At 43.6% G+C, this 23,348-nt stretch overlaps 1 protein-coding gene across 1 annotated transcript in view; it reads right to left on the bottom strand.

Moving 5' to 3' along the window:
* MAMDC2 (MAM domain containing 2) overlaps positions 1–21,182 on the bottom strand; it is a gene marked incomplete at both ends in the record, with an annotated part of 178,369 nt that extends 157,187 nt beyond the window's left edge. Inside the window, 2 exons of the mRNA XM_080708749.1 lie at positions 20,698–20,811; positions 21,149–21,182. Coding sequence (XP_080564875.1) covers positions 20,698–20,811; positions 21,149–21,182 — 148 coding nt within the window. The remainder of the gene's footprint in view (positions 1–20,697; positions 20,812–21,148) is intronic.
* Between the last annotated feature and the right edge of the window lie 2,166 nt (positions 21,183–23,348).

The following is a 23,348-nucleotide window of genomic DNA, read 5'->3' as shown; positions in this document are numbered from 1 at the left end:
GAGTTGGAAATCTATCTTCACTTAAAATTTGGTATTTTGTTCATCATCTAATTTTACATTGATTTTGAGCTTTTGTTTTTTGGTTTTTTTTTTTTTTTTTTTTTTTTTTTTGGTGGTACTGGGGTTCCTGGAAGCCCTTCTATCTCCGGGCTACACTCCCAGACCTATTTTTACATTTTTATTTGGAAACAGGGTCTCCTAAGCCAGCACGCGCGGCTAGCTTCGAACCTGCGCGATCCTCCTGTCTCTGCCTCCCAAGCGCGGGGATTACAAGCGTGCGCCACCACGCCCGGCGATTTTGAGCTTTTGATTAGCGCATTAACATAGCATGCATCTGGATCACCGAGAGTTTTAAAGGCCTTACTTGGCTCACTCTGGTTGGATCCTAGTTTATTTATGAGTAGGGTATTCTGCTAAGGCTTATATGGGATAAAGAGAAGGAAGAGAGACATGGAGGCTGACTTCTAGAATCATAGCCTAAGAGGAAGAAAAATATATGTCCTTAAATAAGGCAAATAAAAAAGTTGTTAAGTTAAAATTACAACAGACTATTGTTTTACACGAGGCTCTTTTATAGGGCCCCAACAGACCAGACGACAAATCAAACCGGAATCACTCATGCTAAAGTTCCATGTTACCAAACCAAAACTAAATTGTTATCTGGCCTTCTTTTCTATCAAGACAGACAACAACCAAATTTCTCAAACAGGCCAGTGTCAATACCATGGTAATAAAGTCCCCTCTGACTTAATCCTTACCAAGATGTAACCTGAAACTGATCAATCAGTTATTTTCCTCTTGGATTGACTGATTCTTTTTTGTTCTTTGCTTCTTTTTTTTCAACCCTTCTCTGCCTATAAAACCAGTATCTTTTGCTGAGTTTATGGGAACAATTATTTTATTTTGTGGAATAAAGTGTTGCGTGATTCTAGAATTACAAATAAAATCAATTCAAATCTTTAAGCAAAATTGCTGTAATTTTTGTTGTTGTGGTTGACAGATTGACAAGAGCCTTACAAGGTTCAAAGATGACAGTGCTTTGAGAACAATGATGCAGGACAGATGCCATGTTTGGCCCTGACACTCCTAGCTGTGTGACCTTAGGTGCATCACTTGACCACTTAGAGACTTGTTTCCTTATTTAAGAACTGTGGGAATGTCACCCACCTCACAAGGTGGTTGTGTGATGGAACAAACCAGTATATGTAGAGCCCGTGATAAATGGCAACCATTAGTCATCATGAGTCTATTAAAGGAGGCCTGGGGAACACAGAGCTAAGATATCAGTGATGTTACCTTCATAGAGAGAAGGGTTAGACAATCAACTGTCTGTGAGCATTTTTACAAAGAGGAATAAAAAAGAGGGCCAGACATTTGTTGGCATTTAAGTAGGGTCTCACTAAGTGGCCAAGGATAGCTGTAAATCCATGATTCTTCTCTCTTAGCCTCCCAAGTACTGGGATTACAAGCATGCACTCCCACACCGGGCTGGCAATTTCTTTTCAAAGTGCTTCAAGAGTTTCACACTGAGTTCTGTGTCATTAGGATCCTAAAAGAAAAATCTATGATAAGGTAGAGTGTTTTCCATGTGATCTGGAGTGTGATTACTGTGATGGATTGCAGCTATCATTCAGGGGAAGAGAAGAGTATTAAGACAACCGTTTGAGTAATTCACACACAACCTGGACAAGGAGGGTTTAGGCAGCTTTTTGAAAAATCACTCTGAACACAAACTAGCTAAAGATTTACTCTCTCTCTCTCTCTCTCTCTCTCTCTCTCTCTCTCTCTCTCTCTCTCCTCCCTCCCTCTCTCTCTCTCTCTCTCTCTCTTCTCTCTCTCTCTCTCTCTCTCTCTCTCTCTCTCTCTCTCTCTCTCTCACACACACACACACACACACACAGCCTTAGAATTTAGTTTCTACATATTCTATATCTTTGCTGTAGGGATTGCTTTCTAGATTTGTCAGAGGAATAAAATATTATCCTATTTCTTGGAAATAAATCTCTGTTCCCCAAAGGAACACTCACTCAAATCAGCAGACAAAGGGGAGTTGGGGGCACCATAATGGGGGTACTGAATATAACTGAAAAATTCCTCTTGTCTCTCTACTGCTTCTGTCTAGAGATATCCTTCAGGGGATACATAGATCACTTACACAGAATGTCTTATGCTCAAACTCATCTGGTAATTTTTTCATTTAACAAGTCCTGGCCACACATGGGCCTTTGTAGATATCTAAGGCTGCATTGCTAGAGGGAATAAGATTTATTCAACCATCTGTTAAATTTATTGATTGAGTGCCTCTCAGGTACTAGATGCCAGGGTGGGCATGAAAGAATTTGTAGTGGTACAAGTGGGACAGGTTCTTTGCTCTCACAAAGCTTAATGGGGTCGATAAACAATAAATAATTAAATCAACAAGATAGATTTATAGTTATAAATTATATTATATTAAAAACTATAACTAATAATTAAAACAACATCAGAGAGCTGATGTGCTACATGTGCTACAAACACAATTAAAGTCAAGTGAAGGAGGTCACACCTGAGGTAGGATGCTCAGGGAGGGAGGCAACATTCAGCTGAGACTTGGATGATGGAAAAGAAAGAGGTTGCAGTGGACATGATGGGCTGGGGGATGAGGGTTCCAGGAGTACCTCAGACATGACACTATTGTAGACCTTACCCGTTCATGTATCAATGGATCAAGCCCATACTAAGATCCATGTAATGGGTCTCATTAATCAAATATTTGGATATGGCAATGAGGGACTTACAAAGACATAATACCTTCAATCTTGGTCTTGTTCACTAATAAAGCCATCAGCTATCATACCATTTCTAGAAAAAAATGAAGAAATCTATTCTTCAAGAGTTGAGGCAAAAAAACCCAACAACCCTTAATATCATGATGGAAGCTTTCTCTCCATCTCTACTTTATTGAAATTAACTTTGTACAGTGGGACAGGATGTCAGTTTTGTGATTATGGCACTAGTGCTGTGGATGTGGTTCGATATGCTTGGGTTCCTGGGTTGAAATTCAATCTCCACAATGAGGTATTGAGAGTACAAATTCAAACTAACTATGGTGTTTAGAATCAGTGCCTCTGGGAGATGATTAGGATTAAATATGGTCATGAGGGTCAAGCCTCCATGATTAGATAAGAAGATAGAGACCAGAAGATAAGAAGATAGAGACCAGAAGACAGACAGACAGACAGACAGACAGACACACACACACACACACACACACACACACACACAGACACACACACACTCTTCCTGTCTCTTGCTGTGTGATGCTCTGTACTGCCTTAGGACTCTGTCAGCAAAAAGGCTGCCAGATGAAGCCCCTTGGCCTTGAACCTCTAGAACCATGAGCCCAGACATGCCTCTTTTCTTTATAATGTTATCCATCCTTGGGTTATACTAATGTACTAGTACACTAGGTTACCTGAATGAATAGAAAATAACTTGTTCTAGGCTTGGGAATGCGAGTCACAAAGCACCAAGAGCCAAGGGGAGAAGGAAAAAGGGGACCATGCAAGAGGACTGAAGAGGAAGAGAGGGAGGGAGATGAGCTGAGTTTGTTTAGTAAGCCCTGATGAAGAATCAGTGCCTACCATCAAAAGGTCAGGTGCTGGGGACACCTGAGAGCTGTGGCCTCAAGGATGTTTGTGCCAGATGATGATAAAGGTGAGCAGCTCCTGGCAGAGGAAAGCATGCCAAGAGGCTGGTTTGGGAAGAACAATCATCAAAATAGTTAATATATTGAGAGTATATTGCAGTTCGCTCTTTAAGGCCAGGCGTTAAATCTTGAACTTCTTTGGAAGCCCCTTCAGCATCAAAATTCAGTCCAGGCACCCAACGCAAGACATGGAGCCAGCAATGGCATCAGAGCAGAGGGACATGGGCTCTGATCACTGCTCTGGCTGTGTGACTGGGGCGGGGTGAAGAGCCTCTCTGGGTCTCAGTGGCAAATGGAGATAGTCACTAAGGTCATAAAAGGCTATGAGGTTTTAAAATAATATGTACATGGTGTATGTAGTATGGTAGCTAATGATCATCATTACAGATGGTTGAGGATCTGATTGACCAGTGACTTTCCATACTATATTATTATAGCTTGACAAAAACGTCCACTTATTAAAGAACCAGACACCCATGCTGTCAACATAGCATCTGTCTGGCTCTTGGTGCACAGATAACTGCATAATATCGAGGCCCTCGACAATGGGAATCTTCAGTGTGAGTGACAGAGTCTGCACATTCAAACCAGATGAAGCTCACGTGTCATGGATTATATATGCATGGAGGTGGCCTGTGGTTAAGTAATATCAATTTTATTTATGCACTTTTGGGCTAGGTTAGAGCACTTGCCTAGCCTGTGCAAGACCTTGGGTTTAATCCTCAGCATTGGAAAAAATCGTATTTATGTTCTTTTCCTTCATGCACCCAGTGCATCAGCCAAAGAGAATTTACGCTCTTTCCAGACCTGGGCCGAGGGCCCACCTCCTGTCTCGGCTCACACTGCTCCTCATACTTGAGGCGTCCGAAATGCTGCACCCCTTAGTCTCATGCCACCACCAGTACTGCAATGACTGCCTAAAGCCCTCCTTTTACCCATTTGTCACCAAGCTTGCTAGTTCTTGTTAACCTCTGAACTCCCAGGGCCTTTCACACTTCTGTACCATGGCATAATCTCAATGTATTAACTTACAGTTACTGCTTATATATCCTGATTATTTTACTAGACTGAAATTCCTTGGGGGCAAGTTCATCGTCTGACATTGTTACCCTCATTTCCTACCATGGTAGGCAAATATCAAATTAAAAAAATAGGCTAAAAGTTTTCACTTCAAATGATAAACCATAGACTTAATAATTGTACTGACTCCTAAAATATCCACTCAGATTCCATGGAATAACTACATTTGGATATGTAAAAACAAATTCCCTAACTCCTAGTTTCTTCATCCACAAAGAATATCTTTCACATGGAGTAGTTGTAAGAATCAAATGAGGGATAAATATTCATATCCCACAAGTCAAAAGACATTACCTCTCATCAAATGAAAAGAAAGAGACTCATCTTACCCTCTGATTTATCCCCAGGTTGAAAGACTTTTGTGTCTTTAGGTTGGCACTGTGTTTCCTGCTTATATCTCTACCCATTGGAGTCTCAATGTTTTTTTGCATACCCCAAACAGGCAAATATTACATTTTCCACATTTTTTTCATAAAGATACTTGAGTCATTTTCAAAACAAGACCATCAAGATTATGAAGAACACAAGTTCTGGACTTTTTCCAGAGAATGCCGGGCAGCCGTGGGGACCCTTAGAGTGAGAGGCTCTCACAGGAGTTTTCGAGCTAATCTCATTTAACTTGGAACCAGACAGAAAATTCCTCTGCTGTCCCAGGGCCCTGTGCTATTTCTAAATGAAAAAATTGACTTAAAACGTCCTCACATTAGAATTTAGTCAGTGGTGGGGCCTCTATGTATTGAAGAATATATAAAAAATTAATGGTCTTAAATGGTTCTCTTGGTCACTCACATAAGAACGCAAGCAGAAAAGTTTCTTGCCTCAAAGGGCAGTAAAAAGTGAATATTAAAATTACTAGCCAGGTGTGTTGGCACAAGTTTGTAATCTCAGTACTTGGGAGGCTGAGGCAGAAGGACAGCAGGTTTGAGTAACTTAGCAAGACCCTCCGCAACCTTAGAGAGATCCTGCTTCAAAATAAAAAATAAAAAAAAAAGGTTTGGGATAGAATTTAATAGGGCGCAGAAGTAGAATTCTTCTGAGTTCAATCCCCAGTACCACATATACACACACAAGGAATGAATATTAAAGTTGCCTGTTTTCATCACAAAACAGAGACTAGAGTCAGAAACTTATTATAAAATACAGTCCTGCCACTTCAGCTGCAGGTTTCTTTCTCTTTTTTTTTTTTTTTTTTTGGTGGTACTGGGGTTCCTGGAAGCCCTTCTACCTCCGGGCTACACTCCCAGACCTATTTTATATTTTTGAAACAGGGTCTTTTACGCCAGCAGGGCTGGCTTCGAACCTGCACGATCCTCCTGTCTCCGCCTCCCAAGCGCGGGGATTACAAGCGTGCGCCACCACGCCCGGCATTTTCTTTCTTTCTTTTTTTTTATTCTACTTCTGAGCCACACCACCAGCCCTATTTTTTATTCTTTATTTTGAAACAGGGTCTCACTGAGTTGCAAAAGGCCTCACTAAGTAGCTGCGGCTTTCTGCAAACTGCAGTCCTCCTGTGTCAGCCTCCCAAATGCTGGGATCACAAGCATACGCCACCATGCCTGACTACATCTCACTTTCTACAACACTAACACGGGGATGAAAATAGGACCCTATTCACTGTACTATTGGAAATGTCAAATTAAAGAAAAAAAATTGACCAATACATAGATAAGAGAAATCACAAGGTTTAGCTATTCTTATAACTACTATTATGATTTCTATCACAAAGATCCTTTGATGTCAAGGGAGAGTGGGAACAGAGAGGGAGCATAGAAGAGGTTATATTCTTACTCTTTGGAGACAAACCTAGGTTAAAATCCAGGCTCCATCAATTAATTCCTTGCTCCATGACTTTGAGAGGTTAATATACCCCAACTCTCAATTTCTTCATCTGCAAAGAGTATCTTCCTTAGATTACTATAAGAATTTAGTGAATTATAATTACTAATTACTTAGGAGGCTGAGACAGGAGAATCTCAGATTTGAGGACAAGCTTCAGCAACATAGCAAGACTCTTAGAAACTGAGAAAGACCCTGTTTCAAAAATAAATAAATAAAAGAAGGAATATAGATGTAGTTTGGAGGTAGAATGAACTTAGGTTCAATTCCCAGTAACACACACACACACACACACACACACACACACACACACACACACACACCAGTAAATCAACAGATGTAAGACACCTAGCACAATGTTTGGCACATAACTATTGCCTATCAAGTGCTCAATAAATTGTCATTACTCATCTATTCATCTTTGGGGCTCAAAATCAACATGCTCACCTGTGCTCAAGAAACACTTGCAAATACCACCTTGGTCTGTGAGTTTGCTTAGCAACTCAGAATGAGAGCTAAGGATAAATAAATATATAAAATATTCCAGGGATCACCCTCAACTCCCAGCTGAGGGCATGTTCGTGGCAAGTCATTCTGCAGCACACTTGGTGGGTGGCAATGGAGTCATTGAAATTCTGAGTCCCTGCCGCGCGCCCTCCAGGCTGACTCCTTTGTCAACTGTTTCCAAAGAAAAGGTCTTAAATCAGCTGGGTGTGATGGCGCACACTTACAATCCCAGCATTTGGGAGGCTGAGTTTTGTGTAATCAGCCTCAGCTACTTAGTGAGGCCCTTTGCAACTCATTGAGACCCTGTTTCAAAATAAAGAATAAAAAATAGGGCTGGGGGTGTAGCTTGAAGGTAGACTGCCCCTGGCTTTCATCTCTAGTACTACAAAAAAAAAAAAAGGGTCTTAAATCATTTGAGTCTCAAACCTAGTGTCTTCTGTGCATGACTTGGAGTCACTGCAAATTATGATGGAATGATAGTGAATACTATTTATTTTTTCAAGACCTATCAATTTTTCTAAGAATTCTTAGACTACCAGGCTAATATGCTCAGCAAGAGATGGCTCATAAAGGTGTCCAAACATTGTGTTATGACAGGAATATGTTCATAGAAGTACAAATGACTTCCTGATAACCAATAAGACAAATGAGAGGGGTTAATTAAAAATATAAGTTGTTTTGCACCCTTTTCATCTCTCAGCAATTTTTCTTGTGCCCGTGTTTACAGAGACAAATGGCTGCAGAGATATTCTGAGGGATGGAAAAACTTTCTTAAGCAACTGAGTTGCCCACCGTCAGCTGTCACACAAATAGATCTCCCTGATCCTCTCTCGAAAGTTGCTTAATACCATACTTGATGGGCAAGAGGGCCATTTGGATAAAATTTGAACAGGACAGAAATTAAGGCATCATTGGTATTTTTTGATGTTTTTAATTGGAAAGGTCTCCTTTATTTATTTATTTATTTATTTATTTATTTATTTATTTATTATTTTTTGGTTCATTGTAATCATACATCACATTGGAATACAAGACTTGAGAGGATATACAAGCACACATCATCCAATTAGCCCTCATCCAATTCCCTTCCCATTCCCTCCCCCTCCCTCGATCCTGAGTTTTAAAGAGGTTCCATCCTCCCCCATCCCATCCCCTCTGATTGGTCACCTTAATTGCTCCTCTATAGGGCCTTTTCTACAACTCAACCTCCTCTTGTTACCCCTTTCCTCCTAGTTTTTGCTAAAAAAGGTCTCATTTAAATGAGACTTATGAGCCGGGTGTGGTGGCGCACGCTTGTAATCCCCGCGCTTGGGAGGCTGAGACAGGAGGATCGCGCAGGTTCGAAGCCAGTCTCAGTTACTTAGGTTTTTAGCAACTTAATGAGACCCTGTTAAAATATATATATATAATATATATATTAGGGCTGGGAGTATAGCCCGGAGGTAGAAAGCCTCTGGGTTCTACCCCCAGTATCACAAAAATAAATAAATAAATAAATGAGACTTATGCACTATAGGTAGAAGAACTTCCTTTTGAATTTAATACTCTTTAAATAGTATGAATATGAAGCAAATAAGACCTAGTCCACAAACCCAAGATTAAAAATGAAGCATGCCTCATGTCAATATAATACATCTTTAGATGTATCGATTATATTACTTCTCTTCTATTATACAATATTTAGTAGAGAATTGTGTAGGTACTTTAAGAATTTAATGTTAACAACAAAGATGAAAATCTGTATTACATTCTATAACCTAAAATATATTATTTTTTAGTTTTTCCAATGTATCAAATGTAAGTTCTAAAGCAACTCAAGTGTTGATTCACATAAAAGAAAAATATATAGAGAGAGGAATAGCAAAGTTTAATTTACATTTTTATCAGGATTTGTGAAAAAGGAAAAAGTTTTAAGAAACAAAGGTGTGATTTCAAACACTTATTCCTGATTTTCAAAATTTGTAATGGAAAACCATTATACTTTAAGCTTCTACTTAAAAATTGCCTAGTGCAGGATCAAAACATACTTCAAATAAAAATTCTCCAACAGTCTACCCAATTATCCATTTTTAACAAAGTTAAAAATATAAAAATAAATTTGTAGAAGCCTAAAACAGAAAAGTTCCCGAGTTTTAGTTTCAGACTAGATGGTCTTAGTCATAAGCTATTGGTAAGCCAAGGAGGCAGCTTCCCGGGGAAGGAAAAGTATATTAAAGTTATCTTCATTATAAGCATAGCCCCAAATAACACTTTAGCTCTCCTTGGCAGCGAGACAAAAGCTTTTCAAATAAGGCATGGAAATTTTTCTAAGCATCTAGCTGAGTTATATATCACATTGCTGTATGGCAACATTGCTGTTCTGCTGAGCGTAATAGTATGAGTAAGTACTCAAATGCTTGTCTAGTAGGACAGCCAGCTTGCAAAAACACATTTATCTGGGTACTCTTTTAATTCTTTCACAGTAGGAATAGATGAATGTGCAGCTTAGGAGTATTCCTTAACACTGCCAAAGTATTTCAGATCAAGCTGTAATTTTTCCTTGATTTCTCTTCCAAGATTTTGTTGAGGATCGAGAAGAGAATCCTTCAAACGGTTCCAAGAGCAAACTGATCTGTTATGGAAAAAAATAAGTAAAAATTACATTTCCCTGCCTCTGCGTGATGCCATCTCAGGCTTGCTACCACATGGGGACACTAGTTGGAGCTGAGAATTCAGAAAAGGAGTTGAGGCTGGAACATCAATATTTTGTAGATGCTCCCATTATCTCTAGATGGAAGTCCTGCCAGGCTTTCCTCTTGGTGCTGCCTCTGCAAGTGCAAAGGTGGCATCAGACTCATTGGTGGGAAGTGGCCAAGTGGAGCCCAACTCTTTGGAGCCAAGTAGGCCTGGGTGTCTATCTCCGCTTTTACACCATTGGTATTGCCTTGAGCATGCAATTTTAATTTCTCTGTGTCCTCCTTCCTCATCTATTAAGTCCTGGCAACAATAACCTTCAAGGTTGTGAAGGTCAAAGATAATGACAATACATGTGCTTGACAGGCACCATTATTTTGGGGGTGTCTGGGGATGGAACCCAGGGGCATTAGACCTCTAAGTTACACCCACTGTCCTTTATTTTGAAACAGGGTCTCACTAAGTTGCAGAGGTCCTCACTAAGTAGCTGAGGCTGTCCGCGAACCGGGATCCTTCAGTCTCAGCCTCCCAAATGTTTGGATTACAAGTGTGCGCCACCACGCCTGGCTTGACAGGCCCTATTAAATGCTACCTATGGACCACAGACCCTAGCTATTATATGACTATTTCTTTAAGGTTGCTTTCCCTTCTCTTTGGGAACTGCTCCAATGGCAGAAATAGAATAGGTTATCTCACTTGAGTTCCTTTAGATCTAACACTGCGTCTTATAAAGGTTTTACTTTTGTTTTTAATGAGTAGATTCCAGGGCAGATCATAAGCAGCTACACCTCCTCCCTCCTCTACATTATGGAAATGAAATTTCACACATTTTGAAGTTGACACTTCAGTACTAGCCACTCATGGAGGGCTCTGGGGTTATATGAGCTGAAGCAGTTTCCATGCATTTGAGGCTTCTTAATTGCTAGTTTAACCTGGGTCTAATCCAGAGCCTCAGAGAAAACTCCCCCTCTCTCCTGAATCATCTTCCTTTGCTAGTCCCTCTCCTTTATTCCACAAACAAGCTCAAGAGTTTCTGTCCAAAAACAAAACAAAATATACTCCCAAGTGTTCATCTCAAGTTTCTGGGTAGGTATGGCTGCACCTCTCTTTTCTTATCCATAATTTTTTGCGAAGAAATCTCTGTCAACTCTACATTCCCACTCATATTCCCCATTCATTTTCCCACTGAAGGCATCGTGGTTCTGCCCTCATTATTCCACTGGACCTTTCCCCGTTCTAACACCAATGGTCTCCTAACTGTCGATTCTGATGGCTAAGCTGGACCGTGCACTCCATCAGCTGCATGGGGCCCTGTTGATACTCTGAGCTCCATTGTCTTTCCTATGGCATCTCACATTCCTACTCCCCCTCACATATGCCTGATTCCTTCTGTTTGCTTCACATCCCCGTCTCTCCTATGCCTCATCCTCTAATGCTCCATTCCAGGCTTCCTCTATTATTGTTTATCCTTGGGGTGATACCATCTCTGCTTAAGATTTTTTTTTTCTTGTGGCTTTAGGAACTGAATCCAGAGGCATGCTGCCTCTGACTTCCATCCCCAGTCCTGTTTATCTTTCATTTTGAAATAGAGTCTCATTTAGTTGTGGAGGGCCTCACTATTTTGCTGAAGCTGGCCTTGAACCTGCAATTCTCCTGTCTCAATCTCCTAAGTACTAAGATTACTGTTGTGGGACACATGCCTGGCTCTGCTTAAGATTTTAACCACTACTGAAGCTCAAAGCTTCCACGGCAATAGTCCTGCCCATTGTACCTGACCTTCAAATTCTTACATCAAAGACCTGCTGAAAGCCAGTCATGGTGGCACACAACTATAATTCCAGTATTCGAGAGACTAAAACAGGAGGATTGCAGGCCAATGGGCAGCAGCCTCAGAAACTTAGAAAGAGTGTGTTTCAAAATAAAAAATAAAATAGGTCTGGGGGTAGAATTCCTCTGGGTCCAATTCTTTGTACCAAAAACAAAAACAAAACCCCCAAAGACTTGCTAGAAACTTCTACTTAGATGTTTCCCAGATGTTTTCCATGCAGCTCAGGACAGGTATCATTTTCAACCTCAACATAGCATGCCTTTTGAAATTGTCCTAACTCTTGGCACCACCAATCAAATAGCTACCCAAATTAGAAATTTGGGGGCCCCTCTCCCTCTGACTCCCCACTCCTACCCAGTCAATCAAGTCCTGTCAATGTAATTCCCATTGTGGCATTTTATTTGTTCCTTCCTTTTTGTATTTAATTCTCCTGACCTAATTTAGGTCTTTATCTCTCAGACCTCTTGATAGTCCCCTAACTAGCATCCCTACTGCCAAGTTCATCTCTCTCAAATTGAGCAGCCTCATAGCTCCTGAATGAACAGGTTGGTCCAGCAGGGAAGTAACCAATGTCCACTGATAAATTCACACAAATAGTTATTCCAGAAAGATCTCACTTACATCTCACATCTATTTATTCCTGCTCAAATATAGCTCTCTAGATATCTTATTTATTCTGAGAGCTAATAGGTACCCTTTTAATAAATCAGTTTCCTGCTTACACAGCCAATTGATGCTATGTGCAGAGAAAGCCCTTCACTAGTACACAAATCCTTTTATTCTCTATCATAATTATAGATATATGTCTCATCCTATGGGTTTATGGCTGCCCCCAAGGGCAGGGACCATGACTATATACTCCATGTACTCTATGTACATGGGTAGTAGACACTCACATGTTCGTTGGTAGAATAAATATTCTTTAGCAGTTTTTTCTGCAAAACATATGATTCATTCATGATGCTATGCAGTTGTGGTATGATAACACGTATGCTTTTATTTTACTGGCTTACTGTTAACCCACATATTTTCTTTTTCTACTTTGTAAGAGAAAGAGCTCCTGGAGCTCTGGCAAAGCTGATGGAGTTACAAACCTGATCCCGTGGCTTTCCCACTCACCATAGTCCTGTGCAAGAGCTTCTTCCTAGAGCAAATATTCTGCCCTGCTTTTCCCCACTGAGATGGGCACTACTGATACCGCACACTTGAGTTCCTTAGAAACCCCAGTTTTAAACGGCTAATTCAAAGCTTAATAATATTTTGCCAAAAAAAAATACTTTTCCAACAGCAGGATTGCTCTCAAGGTTGTGCTGTGATTGTGATGGCAGAGGATCAAGGCATTGGGGCAGTCTCAACGGGTGAATAATCCAAGAGCTATTTGTCCACTGGCATGTCACAGATGAAGCAGACCATGCATTGGCAAGGCAAGCTGAAATACTGCTACTGCTTTGCTGTTATATCTGGAAATTATAACATAATCCTCTATCTAAAGCCTTTGAAACCTTACGGTAGGAAGGGCTACTAAACACTACAAGAAAAATGTCAAGTTTACTTTTATTTTCCTATCAATCCCAACAAGAACTTTAGAAACTGATTACACTCATGATGTTTGTTTATATTACATACTCGTTGTCAGGTACCATAGGGAGTTTGTGATCTCTGTTTTCATGTGACACTCCAAGAAGTGACAGAGTGGAGACTCAAAACAAGAGAAACATAAGAATATTGACAGGGTGGAAAATGGAGACAGCCATGGGAAGGGAGCAAAGGGAGAGGTTAATTTCACCTGGGACAATCATGGCATGTGTTAAGGAAGAGCTGAACCTGAAAGTATGGATAGCATCTCTATTAGTTATCTTCACATAACTACAAGAAAATACCCAAGGTAACAATTTTTATAAAGAGAAGTTTCATTTAGTTTGCAGTCTTGGTGGTTCAAGTTCGAGATCGGGTGGTCCCATTCATTTGGCCTCTGGTGAGGGTGACACATCACGATGGGAGCAAACGTAAGAGGAAAGTGGTCACATCTTGAACTGGAGCCGACTGAGAGAAATGATGAGCAGGGTAGCACAATCCCTTGCAAGGGCACACCCCGAATGACCTAAAGGCCTCCCATGAGGCTCCACCTCTTAAAGTTCCGTAGCACCTTTTGAAACCCTCACCCTGGGTACTTAGCCTTTACCATACAAGGGGGGATACAATTGAACAACGGAACAACAACAAAGTCATAGCAGCATTTAAAATAGGCCAGTGTGGAATAGGAGGATAGAACAGCTGGATAATACAGGTGCAGAGAAGAATGCAAAGGGAGTGTTGAGTGAACAGTGCATTAAAAATTAATGGGAGGGAAGAACAGAAATTTGACTTGAAGAAAGGCAAGAAGAGTTTCCAGTGCCAAACTAGGCTGTTTGCACTCGAGTCTGTGAAGAACTGATAGTCCTCAAAAGGTTCTTAACAGGATGGCACTTCTTCCATGATTCCAGAGGGGCTGACGAGTTGGCACTCATCCCAAGGCACAGTCCTTCACCATGAACACATATTAGAATCACCCAGGGAGTTTGTTCTTTTGTTAGTGGATATTTGTTTTTAATATCGCATGTTAAATCTGGTCCTGATTCTGGCCAAAATAAATTAGAGTCTCTTGGGGCAGGATCTGGACATGACTACTTTTAAAGAAATTTTTAGGTAATGTCCAGCCAGGATCGAGAATCGTTGCCTAGGAGAAAAAGAGCCACTCAAAATAAAAATTTCTAACATACGGTGAAGTTTCTTGCTCCTAAAAATTCTCACTTATTATTAGCAATCTATTCTTTGATGTTCAGCACTACCTCCTTCCAGACAGATAAATAATCAAATGTTCTAAGAACCTAGACCTGCATACATTTATATGATTGCATTGAGTAAGAAAAACAAGAAAAACTGGGAGAGTGGTAGGACAGTTGGCAGATGTGAAGATGAGGGTCACCCAGCCAGGATGCAGAAGACAAGTCAGCTGTTGTTGGCCTCACTTACTGAGATGCCCAAACTCTATTAACATAAGTCGGTTTTACTCCGATTTTGGAAAATCAAATACTGTTTAACAAGAGATAGAAATAGACCTCCTCCTAGGATTACCTAACAAAAGAGATTCTGCTACTTTTAGAAAGAGTACTTTTTATGAGTATCTATCCCAAAACGCAAGTCACAAGACACAGAAACTGTAGGCTAAGAAATTTGAAGATGGCAACCAAAGCATAAAATCCTATGACAAAAAATTATGTTTTCCTCCCAACATAGTGTGATTTGGGCTGACTTCTGCAATTATGAGAAAGGAAACATCCTAAGCATCTTGTGGGGATCAGGCCAGGATCTCTGTATAGCAAGTTCCCATTCAGCAAGTCTAATCTGAGTGTGGAAGAACTCAGACGGACAGACAGTCTCCTACCTAGAAAGGAAGGGGTTGGCCATATGAAGCCTCCACCTAGGGGAGTCAGTCATGGCAGGGAGGAGCAGAAGGGTCAAAAAATAGGGCTCAAGAACCCAGACTGACTGGCAGGGAGGCCAAGGCTTAGGAGCCTGACTGAGAGCTGAGGGGGTGAGGGATCCACTTGGCTTGAGGAGCTCAGAGGAGGTACCAGCACCATTAATAATGGAGCCATGGATGCTGAGGCAAGAGCTCTGCGGGACAGATTTGTGGGGAGCAGGATGGAGCGAGAGGAAGAGTGATGGGGGCAGGGAACAAAGCACTTCTGATGCAAAAATGAACTTACAGAGAATAAAATGGGGCCAGTGGGAGAGATTATATACCAAGTGTGAAATGCAGCCTTTTTCTTTAACATACACATCTCATTCAGCCACACAAGTGAGAAGAGTCTCACCAATGCTTAAAGTAGAGCCAGATGATAAGAGAAGGGTCTCGCTTTCCTTGATAGAAAATTAACAAAAACAAAACAGAACAAAAAACGACCCCTCCCTCTTGTTCCCTAGAAGCTGTGTTGGAAAGCTGTCTCAATTAGAAGAACTAAGGTTTATTTCTAATGTTTAATATACAAGTCTGTTAAAAGAAACAATAACATCAGGACACATGCAAAAAGTGCTCTCTAGGTGTTAAATGTATTATCATATACAATCTCAAGACAATTTCATGAGATAAGAACTTTTACTATCTCTTTTCACAGCTGAGAAAACTAAGATAAGGACAAATAACTTGCCTATGGCCACATACTTGACAGAGCAGGGCCTGGATTCTAATGCAAGCTGCTCAGTTCAGAGTTGTATTAGCCACTAGGCTTAAGCTACTCTTCATAATAAGGAGCTACCTTGGAAGGAACAGGATGACCTAGGAAAACCCAAGAAAACGCATATGGGCATTTTCATGATCCGATGCTAGGTTCACTCATTCAACACATTCATGTAGTCAACAAGTGTTTATTGGGCACATCCCATGTACCAGGTCCTGTCCTATCGCAGACAGGCACAATCTCTACATGCCTCAGAGAGTGGATACATGTAACTCTGGTGTGGTAGAAAGTGTACTGTTTTGTGGTTTGGGTAGCCTCAAAGAACTGTGGTTTTGAGATCCATGTTCTTCTACAGGTTTGAAATAGAATTAATCTCTAATATAGAGTTTCCAACACAATGAGGCTCTAGAGACCAGGATCCAGAATCCAGCAAGGCAGAAGGAAGAACTGGTGAAGCCAGGGAGACAAGGCCCTGGCCCCGGGCTGCTGCTGACCTAGTCCATGACTAGAACTGGCAGCCCATGCAGACTTTAGTGCGTACCTCTGTAAATGAGCTAAGTATGAGCTCTGGGCCCAGCTCTAGGCATAGCCATGGCAGAATTAAGACCACTCTCAGGCATGCATACAGCAGCCAGGCTCAACCGGACAGAAGTAGTATCAAGGCAGCACCCGGAAATGCTATACGATAAAGCTAGAGTCATTTGGCCAAATTCCTAGAGTCAGCCATCTCTCCAAGACACGGCCAAGAAACATTCCAGGCTTGGAATGTTTCTAATGGAGAGTGTGCTTCGGTTTGGGGGATCCAAGAGAATGATGGCAGAGTTAATGCAGGACCAAGCAGCACCACGGGCAGGAATTGCCCTGAGGACCTGGTGATGTCAGGGTGCCATGCTGAAGCAGCCCTCCAAAGTCAGGAAGAGAGTGCTGTTACTGGTTGCAAGAGGAGGACTGGCCCTCTTATCCCAGGAAAGCCCCTTGGGCTCCCAGCCAGGCTTTTGGCTCCAGCTAAACCTCAAGAAAATCAGGCAGGATTTATCACTGTTAATAATAACTGGCACGTGACCAAGTGCAGAACTGAAACTCAGATGGCCAAGTAACCAAGAGTGTCCTTAAAAGACAAGGAACGAGTTTGGGCAAGGGATGAGGGTATCAGAAAGAGAACATAGATACAATGTGATTTTTGGTACCATGTCCCCCATCCCTGCCACTTGGTTATGCCAGAACAGCCCCAGATAATATCACTCACTCCAAAGTACCTAAACTGTCCAAACATTTTCTGTTAGGCATTTACTCAAGCTTTGACCCCTACTGTGTAAAAGCAAAGTAAGTCTTCCTACAACAAGCATGTTGAGATGACGATGACGATGACGATGATGATGATGATGATGATGATGGTGATTTTTTACTTTCCTTTAACCCGACACATTTCTGCAATTACTCATCTTGTTGGGTGGCTCAGAGCTCTGACTATCTAATTAAAGAGTAGCACCTGGATATGGTTTGACCTCCCTTCTCCCATAAGTTTCTTCAATGGTTTACTTATAGCATTAAGGCCAAAGGTTCTGAGCCACAAAGACTAAAAATGAAAGTGAAGCCAAAACCTACTCAATGACTAATTGGAATTGTAAGGGCAATGGCACAGTCACCAAGGATCCTCTGCCAAAAGGCTTCTGCCCCCGCAGCTGGCACACACAGAATGAAATGAGCATTCTGGATTTTAGGGAGAAGCGTTGCTCAAAGGCGTGCCAGTATTCTCTGAACTGTGAATAAATAAAGATGATTTTTATTAAAGATAAATGAACAAGGAAAGAAGATTTTCACAGGATAAAATATATCCCTCATTTCCTGGATTTAATTCAAACTGAGGATTTAGAAGCAAGTTCAAATTTGAGTCTGACATAATCTCACTTCCCTTGATGAGTTAGGGAAAAAATAAAAAAATGTTCTAACACAGAGGATAGAGGGGAATCACGAAAACAGAGTGAACACTGGCAAAACGGAAAAGTAGACAAGACTGGGTTGTGATGTCTGCTGCCTGCGTGGGAGCAGCTATGCTTCCCAACTACCCTCCTTTGGGGTACACAGTCCAAGTCACCAGCTCCTGGGTCAGCACTCACCTGTTCTGTGCCCAGTGAAGATGACATATTTCAAAATAACCATGAACTAAGGGAGATATTTTGAGACACAGGGTCAGCTTCAACTGCCCCCAGATATTATCCTCCTGTGATAAAATTCTAAATTGTAGATTGTTGTGCAGACTTGTCTCCCTCAGTTGGGCTTCTACACTGCTCTCTCCACTGAAAATTCACCTACTGATCAAGGACAGACACATAGGGAGTGCCTTTCTGGTTCTAAGTACTTGTGGGCAAAAGTCTCTGAAACTCACAACTTTCTATGGTGGATCCAGCACACGGAGGAGGAGATGGAGCCTGTTTCAAAGGGTTTTCTGCAGCAAGAGGAAGTAAATTTGCAGAGAGGCCTGTGAATGGCTTGCCAGATTTCAGCCTGGGACAATTTTATTCTCTTTACCAACCTCAGGATGCGTTTATAAGGGAAATTCTTAGTGATGGCTTCTTAACAGGAAACCGCAGCCCCTGGCACACTTTCACCTCCCGGCCCCGAGTCCGCAGTGGACGGTTATGCCCAAGGTCTGGCTCTGATACACCAGCTCTGTAACGACTGAAGCCTAACCTGCCCGCTCCACCCCGGAGTGGTCAGCAGAGAATGAATGAACTTCCCCCAGCCAAGCCAATGGTCCCGGTCCAGAGCCAGAAAGCAGCAGGGAAAGCCACAGTGCCTTCATTATGCGATTAAACAGTAATCACCTTTTCCTATAAGCATCTTCCTGTTTTCCCTGAAGGGAGACTGTTTAACTGCCACGCGGGTGCAGAGATGCCAGCTCAGCAGAGCACTTCCTGAAGGTCTGGGAGGCTTGTGCCCGGCAGGCCATGGCATGCCCAGAGACCCAGACCCTGAGGCAGACTGGGATGGCCCCTACCTTGTCAGAGGGCTGGGGTGGGGGCTCAGAACTCTGGCTCCTGGTTTCTGGGATGATTCTGATTTTCTTTCTGCAGGGCCACAATGGAGTGAGGCAAGTGAGAAGCTTAGGGCACAAGATTTAAGGAGATGTTCACTCTCAGTACATTTGCAAGTGACTCCTATACCCTAGTCCTGGCCCTACTTTAGGTCCACAGTACAGGTGTGTGTGTGTATGGGAATACACATCTTAAAAGTGTAGTGTTCTCAAAGCATGGGGAAATTCTCAGGACCCTCTGCAGACCCATCGAATCAGAAACTCAAGGAGGGAGAGCAAGCTGTGTCTTAACCCACTCACCTGGTCATTTTGATGCAGGTAAAGTTTAAGAAGCGCTGTGCTAGAGAATCACCCTTCCAGAGCCAGACCCAGGACCTCCGTAAGACCATCTCTGAAAATGCCTCACACATAACCAGAGCAGGGAAAGGGGTGGGGTGGTGAGATGAAAGAGCTCTTCCTAAAGCCATGTCAAGGTAGGAATCCCTCTGATAATAATAGATCAGGAACTGCTTTTCCCCAGCTATCCTGAGATAAACCAAAATACACTACAGAAGTCAAAGGTGTGTTAGTGTTGGAGATACGGATCACTACTGAATTAGTTCTTTCCCTTTTCTTCCTCTGACCTGACAGCTCTGTGACACCATGTGACACAGACTAGACTTTTTTTTTTTTTTTTTTTTTTTTTTTTTTTTTTTTTTTTGGTGGTACTGGGGTTCCTGGAAACCCTTCTACCTCCGGGCTACACTCCCAGATTATGTTTTTATTTGGAAACGGGGTCTCTTAAGCCAGCGAGGCTGGCTTCGAACCAGTGCGATCCTCCTGTCTCTGCCTCCCAAACATGGGGATTACAAGCGTGCGCCACCATGCCCGGCCAGACTAGACATTTGAGTATTCAAAAACTCCCACCTCTAGAAAATGGTGCTAATATCAACTACCTGTGAGGGTCAGAGAAGCAAATGTAGGCAAAGCCCCCAAAAGAAACCTGGGTAGAGTGGGCCCTAGTGACTTCCTAACCAGGGGCTCCAGCCTCTGCTTTCTCTGGGAGCTTCCCTGGGTAACTTGGAGTTCGAGGACAGCTGAGTGGGGGTGGGGTGGCTAGTTGATTTCATTATAGTGTGTTGTGTCTTAGAAGAGGCTATTTTCCAGTCCACATGGTCTAGGGCATCAGGCTTCTAAATGATGGAGACGGAAATGAGAGAGAAGAAAAGGGGGAGGGGCACCCGAGGTCTGCTACTTAAAAATAAAGGGTAATGAGACATCTGAATTCCCCACATTTAGATTTGTTCTTGGAACCCGGGGTGGAGTAGTGAGATATAATGACCAATGCCCACCAGCTGAGTGACTTCAGACATTCCACTGTCAAATGATCTCTTTTGTCCATTGCTGGATTATATACAGGAGCAAGAGGCTGAAATCACAGAGTAAAACCGCTGTCCAGCCCCAGCCAGGTGAGTGAGAGAGAGGTCTAAGCATAGAGGTACCATCGCAGAAGTGTAGGACCATTCTGCAAAGCTCAGCTCAAAGCTGATGACCTACAGGGGACACTCAGATGGTAGGTGACGGTTATTAGCTGGGCCCTTTCTCCCTTCATTTAAGGAGTGCACATCTTCAGAGCCCCTACCCTCAGACCAGGTAAGCAAAGGATGCCTGCAATTCTTCTTTGGCCTTTTCTTGCAGCCCAGCTGAGGGTAGGAAGGAGGATCCATGACTCACACTGGTTCCTCCCAAGAGGAATCAACTCCAAGATTAACACTATCCACGTGGGAAGGAAGAGAGCCAGCCAGCAAGGAAGAAAGGTCATCCCGAGCCCCTCTTCACGGAGCCCCCTTACCTTCCTCATTTAAAATCCACGGCAGAAACTCGGACACTGAGTCGAAGCCGCAAGTGCCCTCTTCAAAGGTACAGGACCCAGCGGGCAGGTCCAGGGCACCGGCGAGCTGCAGGGCTGCAGGCACAAAGCAAGTTTCAGTTCGGGCTCCAGCTCAGGAGCTTTTGCACCAACTCCGAGGTGGGGAGGGGGGTGTAATCCGGTAAAGTGGGGGAAGCATGCGGGAGGGGGTGGGAGAAGGATGCACTAGCTCTCCCAGCACCCTCGGGGGCTTGCACCGCTTGACCACACGCCCACCTCTACCCCAGGCTCAGCCAGGGGAGAGAGGCTAAGCGATCCCGGAGAATGCTTGGGAGGCGCCCTTGGACCGCCCAGCCCAGCACCAGGCCCGGGCAGCCCCAGCCAGGAGCGAGTCGCGAGAGCGCCCCTCGGGGGTCCCCTGGTCCAGCCTTACCTTGCACCGCCAGGACGATGACCCTTAGCAGCATGGTGGCGCTTCAGGGAGGAGGACCGCCAAGGGGTGCAGGCTCTAAGCCCGCAGGGACCAGCTGCTGGTGGTGAAAGGGAGCGAGAGGCGGGAGCGCTGGGGCCGGGGGAGGGAGAAGTCCAGATGCAACGCGCGCTCCCGGGGCTGCCCAGCTTTGCAGAGCTGCGGCCGGCTGATGGCAAGCTGGAGGTGCCTGAGGGCAGAGCGCCGGCACCCGGCCGCAGCCCAGGGTCAGACCGCGGCCCAGCTGGTCCCAGGCGACGGCGCGGCTGGGCAGGGCGACAACTGCACACGTTTGAACAGACAGCCAACGCAGGGGGAGAGGAGAGGTCGGCACCCCGCGCCCTCGTCCAGGATTTTAAAGCTTGGGACCAGACCCCTTGCAGCCTCTTGGAAGGGGCAGGCCTAGGAGTCCCTGGGCTGGGATGCGGCCAGAGGCGCCCGCCCCGCCCAGCCGCGGTGGGAACCAGCTTATTCCAGGGGACAGCCTCTCCGCATCTGGCTTGTCCGTCCCGCAGGGCTGGCCCTAATTTTTAACTTCTTTTCCCCAGAATGTTAGAGGGTGAAATTCTCTTAACACAGCCTGGAGTAACATTTGGAAAAGCTGGGGGTAGAAAAAGCTGTATATCCCCGAAGTTTCAGCGTTAATGCCCCAGTATTGCTAATTCTGAAATACCACTCCCCCTTTTTTAGCCAGTGGAATGTCTGGCATGCCTGGTGCTCAGCATTCCCTCCGATCAGTGAAATGGGGGGCATTCCTCCTCTCCAAAGAGCCATGAGGACTGGTCAGTAAAAGGTTCTACACTGGGATGTGGAGGATGAGGGGTGGTTGTGGGGATACATCAAAGAAATCTATTTGCCACAGGTTTGTTTTGAGCACTAAGTGGGTCCCCAACAATAATCTCACCCATAAAGAAGTTGGTTTTTTCTTCTTTTTAATCTTCCATCCACTTTTGTGCAGGCAGCTTTGAGGTTAGTGGAGTGCTTCTCAAACCTGAGGACAAATCAGACCCTCCCTCAGAGCACCTAATCCAGTAGATCTGGGGTAGGACCCATGGCTTTGCACATTCTAAGCAGTTTCAAGATGCTGATGCTGGTCTAGGACCACGTGTTGAGGACCAGTGACCTAAAAAACTCCCGTTCAACCATCAAAGTCCTCAACACGTCTTCACCTGGCTCCCAGGTTCCTGATTTTCTTTTCTTGTCTCTGGTACCTTCTCCTCAGTCTCCTTTGCTGTGTGTTGCCTCCCTTACCCCTTAATGCGGGAGCGTCTTAATTTCTGATTTCTTTTTCTACTCTCTCCCTTAGTGATTTTATCTAGACTCATAGTTTTAACTACTAACTATAGGCTGATGACTCCCAAAGGGCAATTTCTAGCCCAGATGGCTCACTGATTCCAGACTCTTCTATCTCACTACCACCTCAAGATGTTCATCTGGAGGCTTCAGAGCTATCTCATATCGCCCAGGTCTCAATGTGAATGTCTCATATTTCTTCCCAAACCAGCCTCCAGCCTTCTTCTTCTCCATCTCAGTTAATGGAATTATTTTCCTTTGTTTGCTTAGGACAAAATACTTAGTCATCTTTGATTTCTCTCTTCCGTTCAACATAATACCAAATCCTGCCACATTGGGACTAAAGATGTACCAGGTCCTGACTATGCTCCTTGTCAAAGCCCACGCCCTGACTGAACCAGCCACCATTGATGTCAGCCTGGTGCCGCCGTGGCCTCTGACCATGGTCTTCCTACTTCTGCTGGCTTTTATTCCCCACTCCATTCTTGACACCGCAGTTGGAGGGCATCCTTCTAATACAGACAGTGGCCATGCCGCTCCTTGGCTCAAGACAAAACTCCTCCTCCATCCATCAACCACATTCAAAGTCCACACCATGACCTACCAAGTCTTGTATAAACTGTACTCCCACCCTCAAATGATTTCTCTGGCCACATCCACCCAGCTCACTCCCCTCCGGCCTCACAGCCTTCTTGGCTGGTCCTCAAACACAGCTGTGCTCTCGGGACTTTGCACAGGCTGCTCCCTCTTCTAGAAATGTTCTTCCCCAAAGAGCCACACAGTTCACTGCCTAGTGGGGGCAGAGGTCACTTTAGTATTAGAAAACCTAATAGCCTCTTCTCTAATTAAAAAAAAAAACATCTGGAATCCT

This window comes from Muscardinus avellanarius (genome assembly GCF_963383645.1).
Source record: "Muscardinus avellanarius genome assembly, chromosome: 13".
NCBI lineage: Eukaryota > Metazoa > Chordata > Mammalia > Rodentia > Gliridae > Muscardinus > Muscardinus avellanarius.
This window is presented reverse-complemented; position numbering and strand designations above follow the sequence as displayed.